General features: G+C 37.7%; 1 protein-coding gene across 2 annotated transcripts in view; it reads right to left on the bottom strand.

Annotated features, from left to right (window-relative positions):
- The window catches only part of LOC124165658 (lachesin-like), a 411583-nt gene that overhangs the window by 67156 nt on the left and 327572 nt on the right, over window positions 1-16855 (bottom strand). For both annotated transcript variants that reach the window (XM_046543134.1, XM_046543135.1), the window contains exon 5: window positions 12559-12687. In XM_046543134.1, coding sequence (XP_046399090.1) covers window positions 12559-12687 — 129 coding nt within the window. The remainder of the gene's footprint in view (window positions 1-12558; window positions 12688-16855) is intronic.

Below are 16855 nucleotides of genomic sequence, written 5' to 3'. Positions count from 1 at the left end.
AATAAATACTTCAATTAATTATTTCGACAATCAGGAAGTGCGGATCTGGATCTTCTGCTTATCACTTTTAAGGTGTTTGGAATGGCGTAAAAACCCTTTTACTAAAAAAATTATATGAGGCAGTATAAGATGTATTTAAAAATGAATGCTCTCCTAAAATATGTTATAGGGACTTTTCCATCAAGGATTATCCTTTTACTTCCCACTGTGGAAAGGTTTCACATTGTTAAGCCTGAAGCTATCAGTTATACATTTCACCTTTTATTTCTGCTGTTAAGATTATCGGCAGCGATGAATAAAGGGGATAAGGCAAAATAGAGTTGTAAAGAAAGGGGTAATGTATTCCCTAGGGAGTAAAAGTGAAGGGGAGAATAAAAGAATTATGCTGATCCATATTGTATAATGTAAACTTACACGTATGAAGGGAGTTGAGTGGAAAATGTGGTGAGGAATCAACAATTAAAAGGTTAACAGTACGACAGAACGGGCGAAATTACAAAGCGTCATCATGCTCCAAATCTTTCTCATCTCGGAAGTATGTCCATGATGGGCGAGAAAAAATAAAGCAGAAGGAATTTGCGGGCGATCATGCATGCATGATCTGTCACCTGATGATTTAACTACGTTATGAATCCCGGGCAGTGCCTCTTTAAGTATTCAGGTGATCCTAGCAAAGTTTGATCATTTTATTTCCCATAATAAAAGGTTAATCATAGTTCATCCTGAAGTTATCAGTTATAGAAGAGAATTTCACCTCTTATTGCTTAAGATAAGATTATCGACAGCGAGAAATATAGGGTAAAAGGTAAAAATGGAGGAGTAGAATAGACGGGTAATGAATATCTATTCAAAAGTTTATTGAGTGGGAGGGGAGAATAAAAGAATGGTATTGATCCATCTACCCCTTGAGTTGTAATCCAAAAAAAAGTTCTCAAAATAATTCCCATTCACCATTCACATCTCGCACCATAAAACATTTAAAGAAAACAAAATGACCCCCGAGGATAAAAGAGCTAATGACCAGCAAGGGCTAATTTTGAGATTTACTCTTCCCCTCATGGAAGGGGTCCGTTTAAATCTTAAGAAAGCGATACCGAGGGCAAAAATGGAAGAATTTCAAATTTAGTCATTTACTCCGTTTGTAAAGATTGATTTTACACTGCCTTTTTTGATGCTGTGTTAGAAAAACTTCTAGAATTTTTTTCTGAAAATTTCAAAACCAAACTAATAACATCTCAAAACGGGTAATTACTAATGATTTAAACAATGTGCTTGCGAAGCTTAGGGGAAGAAATAAACCAAATTATATGAATTGAGGTTAGAGAAAAAGGTGGAAAAAATGAAAAATGCATAAATTCCATAAATAATTGTTGTCATAAACTATGTTGGCATCATTAGATAGAGGTAAATATATGCCATTAGGGTGGTCCTTATTTTTAAAGTTTTCGAATTTCTTTTGGGACACCCCCTAGTTTTGTTCCACTTGGTGAGAAAATAAATCATGAAAATTATTTTTGCAATCGGATACCGGGAAAACGTGCCGCATCGCGCTTAAAGTTTTGAAATTTCTGTATTTTTGGGTGTATGATGTCACTCTCGGATTGTTCTATCGCTTTTCAGTTCTCTAAAACGACTCATTAGACATTTTCAGAGTATAACCTCAAAGGTCTTTCATTTCTGCCCATTGGTTCTCGGGATATCGCACCGAGAGTGAGAGCGCGCAACCCCAGTCAGACAATTTGGGTGGCACGCGGGTTGCATACCCTCAATATTAGTTGATCATTCTCACCCATCGCAAAACCATAAAATTCTTTAGATAAACTTTAAACTTCGTCAATATAACCTCGAATGATATATTTATGTCTATATATTGCCAAATTGGGCTTAGTAGCAAAGTTTATTCTCCGTATCTAAATCTTATATCTGAGTGCTTCTATCTAAATTCAGCCTGAATGTTCACAAAATCTTTAATTTTGGGGCCCGAGCGGCGGAAATTGAGAAATTTCGAATCTATGCCCCTAATGTAAGTTGGCAATTATTCCGAACAGGCATTTTTGATATCTTTCATTTCTGCCCTTTGGTTCTCGGGATATCTATTGATGTTTTGTGCAACCTAGAAAACAAGATTTTTTAAAAGAAAAATAAGTATTTATCTTCCGTATTTAACGAAATAAAAAAGATGAAAGAAAGTATGTACATATACTTTAATTTGTAAAATGAACAGAGATTGTCACTTTTCCAATCAACCGGGTCCTCAGATAGAAATGCCACAGGATAATTACATCTTTTAAAAATATTTTTCGAGTGTCTAGAATTGAAATCCTCGAGTCCCTTGCCAATGAAGTGGACGATATCATTTGGAGAAACAGAAATTATTTTCGGTAAGCCTTCTCCATTATCCGTTATATGCAACTCTAAGGCCTCTGCCATTCGCTTTTTCGTCTCCACTGGTACAATTTCATCGAAAAATCCAAGGACTACAGCTTCTGGGGAAAAGTACCATAAATGGTTCCGAAATTTACTCAATACCGTACCACTAACTCAACAATCGGATTTTCTGTATTCATATAGATTTTTGAAAAATAATAAAGCTCGCCAAGGAGCCTCTTCTGCATTTGGCGCAGTAATCCAGACCTCCACGTAAAGACGCACAATAAACAGGCACACATCACGATTGCCGATAAAGGGAACTCCTTCCGGAAAAAAATATATATTGTCAGTCAATACAAAGCTTAGGACATCCATCTAACATGGTGCAAAGCCCCGGAAGCTCGGAATGACATCCCTCGGAGAGGAACACCGCCCAAAACTATTGCAGGTAATTCGAGGAGTTCCTTGTAGTCCTTTCTCAGGTGGGTTTCTACTTATTTCTACAAAGAAAATTTCATAATATCTGCGACTCCAACCTGTAATCTTCTCGAGAACGCCTGTCCTGCATGCCCGATTTATAGCTTTCCATATCCATCTAAGGAATTGTATTAATACAATTGACCGATGGATCATAGGGGAATTTTCTCTCAAGTGGCATTGATTGGAACAAATTACAGGAATATATTAATGCGCGTTAGTGGGTGGTCACTGGGAAACATCATGGTAAAAATTTTTTTTATGGAGTTGGAAAAGAGGGGGATTCATTTAAAGGATTTCATTATTCTATGCCCGAATCGTCAACGCCCGTACCCATGAAGTAACGTTACTATTGTGCCCTGTGCCCAAGCCAGTTCTTCCTTTCTCCCCCTAAATTTCTACACTCATTAGCCCCTCGGTTCATCATCTACTTCTCCCTTTGCTGGTCGATGATCAATCAAAACTGGGAAATCCACCCAACCTCATGCCGCTCCTCCCCCACCTATCTATTAACTCTCAACCAACCCCACCTTTTCCTGATGCAAAGAAATAAAATCTCCCATGCAAGAGGAAGCACCTTCACATACCATTCAGGGGGTTAGCTCCCAGAAATGATTCACTGAATTTAGATAGGAGCACTCGGATATAAGATTTAGATATGGAGAATATACCATTGCTACTAAGCCCACTTTGGCAATATACAGACATAAATATATCATTCGAGGTTTTATTGACGAAGTTTAAAATTTATCTAAAGAATTTTATGGTTTTGCGATGCAGGGCCGGCCTTAGGGCGGGGCGACCGCCCCGGGCCCCGCGCTTTGGGGGGCCTCGCGTTTGTGTAAAAATTAAAATATAAGATAGTTTTGAAAACGCAATTTCAACTATTACTGTATTGTTAAGTCCGTGCTAGACAACAAATAATATTATGAAAAAGGAATAATAATGCAGTAATTCTTATTGTGCAATTGCGTTTGTCAGTACAGTACTGTGTCGTGTGAGTGATAACAGCGAGTGAGACTAAAAACTTTTCTCATGAGACTAAAAACTAAAATCTTTTTTCATTTTACAGAAATTGCTTTAGGCTTACAACTAATTAACTTTCATAATCCAACTTATAAAAATGCGTACCTAGTGAAAAAGCGCGCTTTTTATGTTTATTTTACGTTATAATTTTATGAATAAATATAACTTTAAATTTTATTTGTATTATACTATTTTGAACTCAACTGCGTGATGGTATCATAACGGCGTAATTACGAAGTCTGAATTTGGGAGGGGAACACATACTTAGCCAGAGAGTGGTAGGGATTCAAAATGCTCGAGTTTGTAGATGGGGTATAGAGTATAATATTTTAAGTGAAGGGCCTCGCACTGAAGGTTCGCCCCTAGCCCCCTCACCTGCTAGGGCCGGCCCTGTTGCGATGGGTTAGAATGATCAAATAATATTGAGGGTATGCAACCCGCGTGCCACCCTAATTGTCTGACTGGGGTTGCGCGCGCTCACTCTCGGTGCGATATCCCGAGAACCAATGAGCAGAAATGAAATAAATTTGAGTTTATACTCTGAAAATGTCTAATGAGTCGTTTTAGAGAACAGAAAAGCGATAGAACGATCCGAGAGTGACATCATCTTCAGTTATGTCCGAAAAACACCCAAAAATACTGAAATTTCAAAACTTTAAGTGCGATGCGGCACGTTTTCCCGGTATCCGATTGCAAAAATAATTTTCATGATTTATTTTCTCACAAAACTGGGGGGGGGTGTCCCAAAAGAAATTCAAAAACTTTAAAAATAAGGACCACCCTAATATGCCATTGCAAAATTTTTATCTGAGATCCACATGGTCATTGTTTTATATACTTAAGGTGGAAAAACCTAAATAAATGAATAAACAAAGTTATACTGATCCGTGCGGTACCTAAATTAAAGTAAAAAAACAAAGGCTTGAATAGAATGTTGAAATATAGCTGTACCTAGATGTATGACAGCATATTCTTATTTGGCAAACAATTTATGAGAACCATAGATTTATTTAACTCATTACTAGGAATAAAATGGCGCTTATTTCTTTATTCCGGATTCATTTCTGGGAATTTAAATATTTATTCTAAATTACAAAAACCAATTTGCTCCGGTTACCAATTTAAATATTCTTTTGGGCCACTTATTTTCAAATTATTTATCCATTTTATAGCGGAAAACAAATGATGTCAACACCATCTAAAAGTGAATAACTTCATTACTTCTAATGTTTCTTTTATAATTCATTCATCATAATGGAAAACATAATCCCTCCAGTTTTCAAATGCATACATTTGTGGGCGTTAAAAAAATTTTAAATAAATCTCTTTGCGCCTATTGCTTTCGTGGAATGCTTCTATTAAAAAAAAAAATTCATAACACTTGTCGCAGCTAAGCAAAGTACTTTGCATCTATGATGAAACAATGGAAAATCAATTGACTTGGCCGGGGTGTGGCTTTCTCGTACTTGAAATTGAATCTGGGTTTGCTATACAAGATTTTTAAAGAGAGAAAAGAGAATGAAATACCTGAGATACATTAAAAGTTGTAATAAATAAACTTGAAAAGCGTAGAGATCTTCTCACCACATATCTCCACAATGATAATTTCAGGATAAAATCACATGAAACGAATTTTTGAGAACTTTTTATTCAGTATGAGACACATACACTATCGTAAGAATTGCCAAGAAATGTAACTGCCGACCCCTGAACGGGTACTATTTACGTAAAGCGAGCGCCAGCAATGACAGCCGAGTCTGCCGGAGTAGAAGTAAATGTCTCCCTTAATGACGAGGACCGTACGTGCCTGGGACCAAAGACGAGAGAATCGTCGCAGAGGAACTGTCTAAGTGATTGCGGTCACCTAGGATCCGAATTCATAACGAGCTCGAAGTGTAGTTTTAGAGCGAGCGATATGGGAAGAATTTTGGGTTTGTCCACCGGCCCTAAAGTGCTGAAGGGCCTCCAGAAACTGAGACGAGGTTGTAGAAGGGAGTAAGAGAGTGTGTGCGGAAAGGTTTTCCTACTGAAGGGTGGGGAAAGGTCAGAATGACGGGAGGTAGGGTTCACTTTGGGACGAGTGTGAAGAAAAAAATTGGGAGGAGCGTGTAATATGGAAGGTTAGAAGGGGTTGGAGAGGGATCAAGCGTCACGTCCCGCAACCGCTAGGAGGTCGGTGGTGTGCGGGAGGTTGACCGCAGGCCGTGTCTCTCTTCCGGCAAACTCTCGCCTCTTCCCGACTTGGACCTTATCTCCCACACAACCTTCTCTCTTCGCCTTTTGCCCGAGCGTTTCCGCCTCCCCACAAACCACCGGCCTGCCCAGCACAAGCCCAGGAAAGACCCCTCACCGCCCATTCCTCTGTAACCCAAGTCTCTGCTCGTATCACGAGGTGGCGGTAATGATCCGCTAGATGGCAGCAGGGCGTTATCCTCTTCCATGGGAAACGGATTTTACCCGATAGAATCTGAAGTACGTGAGAAAAACGACAAAAGATGAAAAGGTTCACTACTGGCTCGGGAACGGTTTTTAGGCCAACGGCGTAAAGGTCTAACACTTCCTTCTTCAATATGAATCACCAATGGAAGCGATATTTCAAGCTATATGGTAGTTTTAAAAAATTAACCTCCTTTCCGTGGAATTATAAACCATTTGCCTACTTTTTACGAAACTTAATATACTTTTACTAGAATCTCGTTGAAATTATGAGAAAAGGAGCAAATACGAAAACCAGTTGCACTAAATAATTGCAGTAATAGCTGTTCCCTGTAAATAAAAATCTCATATTCGCTCACTTGAAAACTTGTATTGAGTAGACACATTTCTAATCTCGCAACGTTGCAAGGAAGAAACAGTACAGTCAGCACGTAATGACTTAGGACTGAGGAAGGCATTATTTTCTGGATTTGCAACTCATGGCGCTAGAGAAGAAGACGAACGTTAAATGGCGTTGATTGGCGAAGGAATTGAGGGCGCGGAGCGAACGCTTGAAAATATGGTGAATATAGAATAGGCAAAAATAAATGGCAAAAGGGGAATTATTTCTATTGGATATCAAGTAATGAAGTTACGTACTCATTACAACAAAAGGTTATGTACGTATATCAAGGTCTCCATTCAAATAAAATGAAAGTATTGAGAACATATTAATTAATGGATGAGTACGAATTGTTGTTGTGATAATCATTTTTCAAGAGGGAGATAAAGAGAAATCAGCAAAAGGACGTCTTAAGGAAGGCACAAAATGTAACAAGTGACTTTCTATGCGGTCGTGCAAACGGGTGTTATGTTCAAAATTCACTACCTCATTAGTAGCATAGTGGTATTCCATTAAAACACTATTACTTACACCACTTCTTTTCAAAAGAAGAAAAAAAAATGTTTCTTTACTTCAAAGGAAGTGGTATAAGTAACAGTGTTATGTATCCAAGAAGACTTGGGTGCCGTGTTATTTACCGCAAGGGTGGAATTTGCAATGAAAAATTACTTGGATAAGATAGGACTCACAATTCGATTCTGAAATTTGCCTTGGATGAAGACGACTAGTTACTGTTTCCGATGGTATGACTGGTCGACGATCAGGAGAACTGGGCTCTACTACCGGCTTAGCCAAATGGTTTTACATCGCAAGTTTCATTCTTGGTGTAAGCAAATATTTCCCAACAGGAATTCATTCATATTGATGATACATTTTTTCTCAAATATAAGTCATATTCAACTTAAGGGAATAAAACTACAAATGGCGTGGTCCGCGGAAGAGGAGCATGTGAAGGGAATGGGAGAACAAATAACAGACGAGACATTTATATAAAGTAACGGCTGGCGGATGAAAACGGATGGCTTGGATGGAAATGAAAGTGTAGCGTTTCACGGGGACGAGAATTATATTTGAAATATTGCCATTCCCCAGAACATCGCCCTGGTGCCGTAAAAGCGGATATCCTACATACACACAGTGTCGGGTGTAGTCACAGCCGTTAGTTTAGATGCTGGATGGGTTTCTGCATAGGATAACTGTGCTCTCCCTGGACCAATAGACATTTCTCTCTTCTCTCCGAATTTCTGGATATAGCCGCCGATAAGTTGCACCGAATGGTTGACAGGATAGAAGGGGAACTGCGATTGGAATTGTGAGAGAAGTAATGCCGATAGCATGCTCCCGTTCCGTTTCCATCTTTACCCCAAAATATATGTTTCATGGGTTAATTCCCCAGGGTAATATCAGCGTTCAGAACACGTTCGGCGCTGGCAGCTTGTGAATAATGAAAGAGGGGCAGTGTAACGATGGTGAGGCGAAAACTCGAACGATGGTATAGAAACCGAACCACATCTACGGAAAGGTGGCAAATAAACAAGTCTGAGAGTAGAATAGAACAATGAAATGTAGAAGAATATGAACAAGAATAGGGCGAATTTATTTAGATATCAGTATGGATGTGTAGTCAATGTACCAATATGTATGTACATAATTAATACATATACTCAGTTAAATGTACATAATTAATTATATGCACGTAAACATAAATACAAGCATAAGATGAACCAGGGGTAGGAACACAAACATTACGTTGAAACGGCGCGCCGCGGCGGTGGCATAGAAATGAACTCATGGCCAATAGCATATGATGCCAGGGGTTTAATTTCCCCAGATGTATCCCGAATAAGTTTGCAAGGATATGGCTCTGGGTATGGTTCCATCACCAGAGAAGAAACAGTACACGTATTTTGGGGAGAATACCATTGAGAAAAATTGAACCGTTCTGGTACGCATTGAATAAAATTATGAAAAACCTTTAGGCCCACAGCTGAAAATAGCTCTAGATATCGTGAATTCAAGCTCTTACCAGGAATCTTCAAACATAACAAAAGATACTCCTATCCACTCGTATTTCTCCGTTCTTATCCTTGCAAGATAGCAAAGACACTGATACTCTCAAAATAAAACACAAACTTCACATAGCCACTTGGGTTTTGGAGGGAAGAAAACCTATCACATCCCATAACCACAAAAAAGAAAAATATAAATATCCTTTTCTACTCGAGACTAGAGAAGTTTTGCAATTTTTCTTCGACCTCTCTTTGTTACTCCCTCGAAATAGCACCGGCTTTCCTGCAAGCGTAGTGGCAAATAACCCTTCATCTCCCTCCTTAACTTTAATCTAAATATTGCAGGGGATTATTTTCATCCATGGCGACGCTGCGTATCCCCCTTCACTTTATAAGACCTCATTCACGCTCTCAAAATCTTTCCCTCTCCATCCACATACCTAACCCTCTTTCTCACATCCCGAAGAGCAGGTAGGTCTCCGTGATTTGCTTAAAACGGAAGGCAAAGAGAGCGGCAAACCTCTCCTCCTAGACTTTTCGGCGAATGCAATTAGAACTTTTACATTTGTAATCACTACTCATCCCCCTTCTTCCTCTTGCATTCCCATTCCTCCTACCCTCCACTTTTCTCTCGCACTGAACTAGGCTGCAGCACCGCGGGAAGTGGACCTTGCTCCTTCACCACCGGGCATCCCACTTGGCCCTCGCAATATTCTTCCTCCAAACAGACTTCCCTTTTTAATCATTAAAAAAATTTTATCTGCTTCATTTTGCGTGGGACATTCATGGGCGAATATATATATCTTGTAAGTTTTTGCAATTTATATGCATGGATTCATATTTAAAGTGGTTAGTCGCTGCTGTCTCCTAGAGCTACTTATATTTACGAGTTTTTAGATGAAGCAGAAAATATGATTTTTATTGCATAAACGCTTTTAGAATCTCATATATATTTTCTACCTCGATAAAATTAGCTATTTTTGAATAAATTATTTAAGCTAATACATCTTCAAGGATGGAATTGTCCCCCTTCATCTTTGATGATGAACGATATCAATATATGAGTATGCCGTTTATGTATCGGATACTTCTTACCTGGCTGCTTTTTTGTTTTATGAAAATCATGTTAAAAAATGAAGTAAATAAAGAAACATATATGCCACATATTTCAACTGAAATAAAATGTTGATCATTGACTAAAATACTTTAAGGTATTGCTGGGAATACTTTTCCTTCACGAATAAATATATATTCGAATATCGTTAAATATATAAACGGATATTGTTCCAATTTATTACCTTTTTCCAAGTACTATTCATTCCGCGTTATTAAGCATTCGATGCTGACTGTTGAGGAGAAATTCTATTTTTTTTTGCATACCATTTTTAAAATTCTCAGACACTGCCGGGCCTGCTAAAAGAAACAAAAATTCTCGTACATTTTCATTATTGTAATGCGAAACTTAATCCTCTTTAATCATCTATTATTTTAATGGCCGTTATTATCGAAAATTTTGACTTTATGACAAGTAGCTGGAAGGCAGGAAATGCTCCAAAAATGAATGTGTGGCTTGTAATTCACCAATTAATGACTCACTTAAAAGTAAAGTTATATAATGGTATGATCACGTAGACTGTCTACATAGGAACTATGTATTACCTTCAGAATCATTTATCCAACCACTACTCTCAAAATATCAGTCACAAAGATCACAGTCACAGCACCAAAATTCGGATAATATATGACAAGAGCTTCCATGGAAAGGAAGCGGATCTGCAGGCATTTCTCTCACCCTTGGAGGCGATAAACGGGGAGGTCCCCCAACAAATGGTCCCCCGTGGCCCAGAGGATGCTCATCGAAATAATAAAAGGAAAATGCGATGCGAGAGGATGGATGCCCAAAACGTTTCTGGTGAGAGAGGGAAGAGCGATCATTTTTCAGAAAGGAAAGGAGCAAGCGGAATTCGATATATTCTGCAAAGGACCCTCAAGGGTCGCAGGTTATTTTTCGCAGGCGATTCTACCCTCAATTTCATACTTGAGATTTCTAAATCAAATATTTAGCTATTATAGTGGAAATTTATCGTGCATTTCATCGTGCTGTGGATGGTAATCTCTGGTAAGGCTATAAAAACTCTAATGACGACAACACATTGTGGTTCCAAATCCAAAAATATTTTAGAAAAAATCATGCTTTAGATATTTTTTGAGTGTACTGTGACAGATACACATTATGCGGGCAATGGTTCAAAATATAGGTTGGCAAAATGATACGCATATTCAGCTTAGTTATAACCTATCAACATGGGACCAAAAAATTTGACTTGAAATTAAATTCGCGAGATAAGTGTCAATTATGGAGAAGTTTACTTTCGCGGTTTACGGAAAAAACAAATACTGTAGGCAACACTTTGACTATAGAAATAGAATTTTTTTGGGTACCATGCCTTGGCATTCTGGTTTATTTTAATTCCTAAAATACTATTAAACTTTCATTATGTTCTATTTGAATCTAAAAATGAAACGTGTTTTATCATTTTGAGAAAATGTTTTCTAATGCGTCCCCTTATTTATGATTGATCTTTGAATGCCTTGAAAAAGGGTGCCCTATTATTCAAATCTATTGTTGTTCCCATTTCACAAAATAGTTGCTTATTTTTATCCTCTTACATATTTACTATGTCTGTTACAATATAACCCCTTTCATATCTTATAGTTTTATGCGCCAAACTGAGCATGAAGCTGAGGTAAATTGAACTATTATCCAAAAGTCAAATTATGTATTGCATAAAAATTGGGAAAGAACTTCATAGTTAGGGAAATGCTACTTGAGGAAAAAGCCAGAGAGTAAATAGCCAGAAAAACTTTCTGAAATTGAATATTCAAAAAACTCTCGTATCCCTCCGTTCTCTAGCGGCCAATTTCATTTTAATATCATTACCGCTGGCAATCAATGGAGTCAGCCGATAAAAAGGACATAGATGCCACTTTTGTGCCAATGAGGAGTCGTGTATGGTTAAAGGTAGTTAAAATTATAAAGCAGACAAGATCATAAGAGTAGAATCACGAATAAAAATCTTTTACGTATGATTTTATCTTCTATTATAACCTTTATATACACCTTCTTGTTAGATCTAAGGTTCCTGCGGCGTTTCTCCATATAAGTCTCGGCTTTCGGGTGTTCCTCCGCGTCGAGTTGTCCATAGGTGACTTCTGGCCTGAAGACGCCAGCAGGATGGCTGGAGAATCTGTCGCTACTTATGGACAACTCAACGCGGAGGAACGCCCGGAAGCCGAGACTCACAGGACTTGTTATAAACTATCCTTAACATTTCGGTGCAGGGATGCTGACTAACAAAAAATATTAGGGGAACCCAAATCGGGGATCTTGCCCCGGGAAATTTTATAAGTAAGGAGTTTTAAGTTTTTTAAAGCATTTAAGAAGAGTCATAGAATCAACAAATAAACCTTGATAACTGGAATCTCGATATCTGGACACTCCGGAGAAAATCGATATGCCTGACACATTTTTTCCTCACATCCATAACGAATTTTGAGGGGGCTCGGTCCCCCTCAGTCGGCGCCAGTGTTTCGCTGCACAATATAACGTTACTCCCGTGTTCAGACTTATTGCTTACTACCTTAGAGACTTGATAACTTGTAGATGTAATACCTTGAAAATAGCACGGGAGAAATGGAACATATATAATAAAATGGATAGTAAAAATACCGTGGAAAATTACAGAGATTATTTCTATGCATTCCTCTATGAACCGATTTACTCATCGACTGGTCTGATAAGCACGTGATGTTCATGGATATTCCGAATAGTGTATTATGTCCGAATTTAGTACTCACATTCAACGTCTACGATTATTCTCTTGGAGACGGAGGGCGGCACTCCGTTGGTGGCGATGCACAGGTACGCCCCCATCTCACTGCGGCCGATCCTCGTCAGGGCCAGCTGGTCCCCCTCATACACCGTCACTGCAAAGTGGAATAAATAGGTAAGCTAATTTATTATGAGGGAAATTCAGAACATCATAATTAACTTAAAAATAAAAGTATAATAGTAATCACTCGAGAGATATCAGCTTTACACATTTCATAGAATATTATAGCGGAAAATATTCCTTATTCAACAAGGTCCAAAATCTTTCGCTTAACTTTGAAGAGCGAGGATATCGGGGGAAAAATAATATTTTTAAAGTTCGACACTGACAATTTTTTACTGACCCTACCCTTTCAGCACGGGTACCAATATCTTTTTCCGCTATTAATATGATGTAGGTCTACTGGATAGATGGTACGAATCAGTATGGAAATATGAGCTAACAATAAGTACAATTTGCATAAAAATGTAGGCTACGGCGTGAATGAGTATTTCTGAACTAACTTAGTGCTTTGGTGTCAATCTTGGTTGGATTTTCTTTCTCGCTGGTCAGATAATAGAGGTCCCTTTCAAACCATATAAACGATTTGCGACGTGATAGCAAAGATTTTCCGTTGCCTTCGCGAATGTAATCAAGTAATTGGTCAAATAAAAGATGCCTTAATCATCGTCAAGATACTTATTTTCTCAGCCTCTGCAATCCCATAAGATAGAACCCAACAATTTGGCATCTCCGCTCTATTGAACCTTTCGATAGAATCACCAATTATAACATATAAACTCGCCTATCTAGTAACGACTAAAACAGAAACCATGGGATAAACCTCAGTACATTATACAATCCAATTTTTTATACGGCAGAAAAGTATTAAGTGGCTCTTCCAAATTCAACCAGCCTCAATCTACCACGTCCACATACATAAGTTCGAACGTTGGGTATCGATTACCCCCTGAGGATGAGAGAAAAGTATTCCTTCGAAACGTCGGCAGATATGAAGATCGAACCCGGACGGAAGCCCGAGAAAAAATCATCACTGTACTTCTCCATGAAAGCATTAAATCTTTCTTGAGGCCCTTATGATCAAACGTTGGATTATGTGAAATGAATCGTGTATGAATTACTGTATGTGAGTAATATATGAATTTGATTGTGCTATAATGCTTCAGTTATAGGAAAATTGAGATCATGACAATTTCAGGCCTCATATTTGTCTTCACAATTTCATCTTCTGCTTTTTACATTCTGCTTTCTCCGATGCCGGCTGGATATTTCATAAATGAGATTTTTCTCTGTTTATTTTTGCCTCACTCCGTCTACACGTACAAATACACGACCATATTGACTTTTGAATGAAGAGAAACCATCTTTCTCCTCACCACTCCGCTAGCGAGCCGACATCCGCCACACATACACATATCTAGCTATGCAATATACAAACATGTACTATTCTGCCTCTCTGTTTCTCAATAAATGCCTTCTGGCCTGCATTTCCCTCGCTTATATTGTCCCTCATGTTTGACCTGCGTATATTGCGCATGGGACCCGTACGTTTCCCATTTCCACATTCACCAGCGCTGTTCCGCACTTCATTCCATCACTGGACGCCAGAGAGCTCATATATTCTCCGAAGAATATGCAAAGACTCATATAAGAACCGAAACAGGATATCTGAATATCGATCTAGCATTTGGCACTACAGCCATGTCTTTAGAAATGTATTGTTCGTGGCGAACACATTGTAAGTAAAAAACGCTTTTCCCAAAAACAGCATTAAATGAACTAATAAGTAAGAAAATAGGCTATTTATCACTAGCAGAATAAAGCATAAGTTCTTTTTAGGTTTATTTATAAACGATTATCAGGGCTTTCATGAAAAATAGCATATAATATATATACTCAGACATGTTAAAGGGTTTCACCAATGTGCCTTGTAATGGCAATATAATTAAAAAAACATTCAGTTGTAAATTAACATAATAGAAGAGACTCTAGTCTAATGTTATAGAATATTTATATACCTTTTTTCATTGTTAATTAATGGTAATTAAGGTTCATGGCTACCTGTCAATTTTAATTAATTAAATAATTATAAATGCCTGAATTGTCAAAGTCGGTCTTTCATTGCCACTTTTTTTTGGCCTTGGAAATAAATGCCATATCTTTAAATAATATTTTTGTTAAATTATTTTCAGGTTCTAAAATAGAAATTGTTTTATTTTTAGTAAGAACCAAGGAGTCTCGACGGGTGTCGAGAAATCTCGAAGGGGCGAGACTTCTCGAGTCTCGTCAACACTCTCAACCCAGGAGAGACTCTCGCCGCACCGAAAGTCTCGTCCAGACAATGCTGGGAAATGAGGACCGTCGAGAATCTCTGGGAGTCAAGATTATCGTACTGCCCTATTTAAAATCCAATTCCACCGATGAAACAGACGAATCAATTTAAGTAAAGCGTGTGATTAAAATATACTTAAAAGACAACCAAAATAGAACTTCATTTCCATGAAAACTTATGAAATAGGTATGAGACTATTTTGAAAATGTTTTTCCGACATATAATTTATTTGTATGCAATAAATGTAGCCAGACCATCATACGGGAGCCTTGTTTATCACAATATCGTATTGAGCTCGATAGAATTTCAAAATAAGAGCAAAATTTCTGAGGAGCTGGGGATGGGATGAATTGGTTAATAAGGGAGTTAGAGTGGCGGAAAATTGAGAAATATTCGGGGAAGACGAGGTAAAACTGAAATTATGAGGTATGAAGTTTGGAGTAAGCCCATTATATTAGAAGAACAAGTAGAAAATTGAGTCCGGCGTCTTAATAATTGCATCTACTTGCAAAAAATAGATGCGACCACAGGTTTTGAATAAGAGAGAAACATAATTTTTTGTTTCACTGAATTACTTATATCTTGAAGAAAGGTGAATCCTTCCTTGAACGCTGTGGTTTTGATCAATTTCTTTGAGCAAACCAGCATAAATGTTTTCCTTACTTGAAGTCTACTTGCAAAACTCAATTGCCACTACAAAATATTTTCATTTCTTTACCCCTATGACCACCAAAGACTGCCATTATATTTACGAAATTAAAAATATAATAAAGGACCTAATGATATAATGGCCATATACCAGAAAAGCTGGGTTTAAATTTTTTCTCTACACAGTAAAACTTTATTTTCTAACCACATTTAATATTCGTGATAGTGAATCAGAAAAAAATGGCAATGCATGTAGCAATGCATCTTGGCAGGCATAGGGGAATTTAGGGGGGCACGTGCCGCCCAGACACTTAAAAATATCCGAAATTTTTAATACTGTTATGATTACGTTCGTTTTATTTTATGTATGACGGATCCTCAGTCTTTTAATTAAATAATAATACATTTCATACCAAAATAAAGAGAATATTTTCTACAGTAATTGTTGTTTTTTGTTTTTAATCTCAAATATGAGATGACCTGTCAGAACCTTGTGCCCCCCAAAAAATATCCTGGATCCGACCCTGTTGGCAGACCATCATATTGATCGGAAATTAATATCGTTGTTGATACCGATCCAATGAGTCCTCGCGAGGTGATTTAATAATTTCTGCTTCACTTTAGAAAATAAAATTTTAACACGAAAAATATTTTTTAGTTTTTTTTACCTACATGCTAATTTTCTATTATTTCATTTTCGTGAGGAATCTTGGTATTTTTTTCTACATAATTATTTAGTAGCTAATTGAAAACTGGCTGTTACTTTTTGATCCATGCTATCAGTGTAAAAGATGCAAGGAAAAAGTTCAACTCTATCTCAGCATGTATTTATTGGACCATTAGTAGAGGGGCCTAGATGAAAGATAAAAAACCATCGCAGTAGAAGCTATTAAGGGACATCACCGAAGTAAAAAGCATTTTAAGTAGTGCTCGTTTAGAAATCGCTTTGATTACGAATGCATAAAAAAAGGATTTACGTGCTGCAAAAACATAGATTGGGGAAAATGTATCTAGCCGTTTCACGTTATAGAACCAATTTTCTCTCACAAAATAAGGAACACGGAGGAAACTTCAACTCGATGATGAGGCGGGTAAATTTATTCCACCGTCTTTCGAGAGCTTCCTCGTAGACATTGCATGCACATTATTTAAAACTCCATTACCACCTCGGTTAATAACAAAGAATTCTCTCCCCCAAATGAATCGGTAACTGCAGAAAGGCATCATGTCTAAGTTGGACGATTTGTTTTTTATTCTTGCTGTTTCTAGGTGCCAGAGGCGT

Source organism: Ischnura elegans, chromosome 9, assembly GCF_921293095.1.
Source record: "Ischnura elegans chromosome 9, ioIscEleg1.1, whole genome shotgun sequence".
Classification (NCBI taxonomy): Eukaryota; Metazoa; Arthropoda; class Insecta; order Odonata; family Coenagrionidae; genus Ischnura; species Ischnura elegans.
Note: the sequence above shows the minus strand (reverse complement) of the source record. Positions and strands in the feature narration are given on the sequence as shown.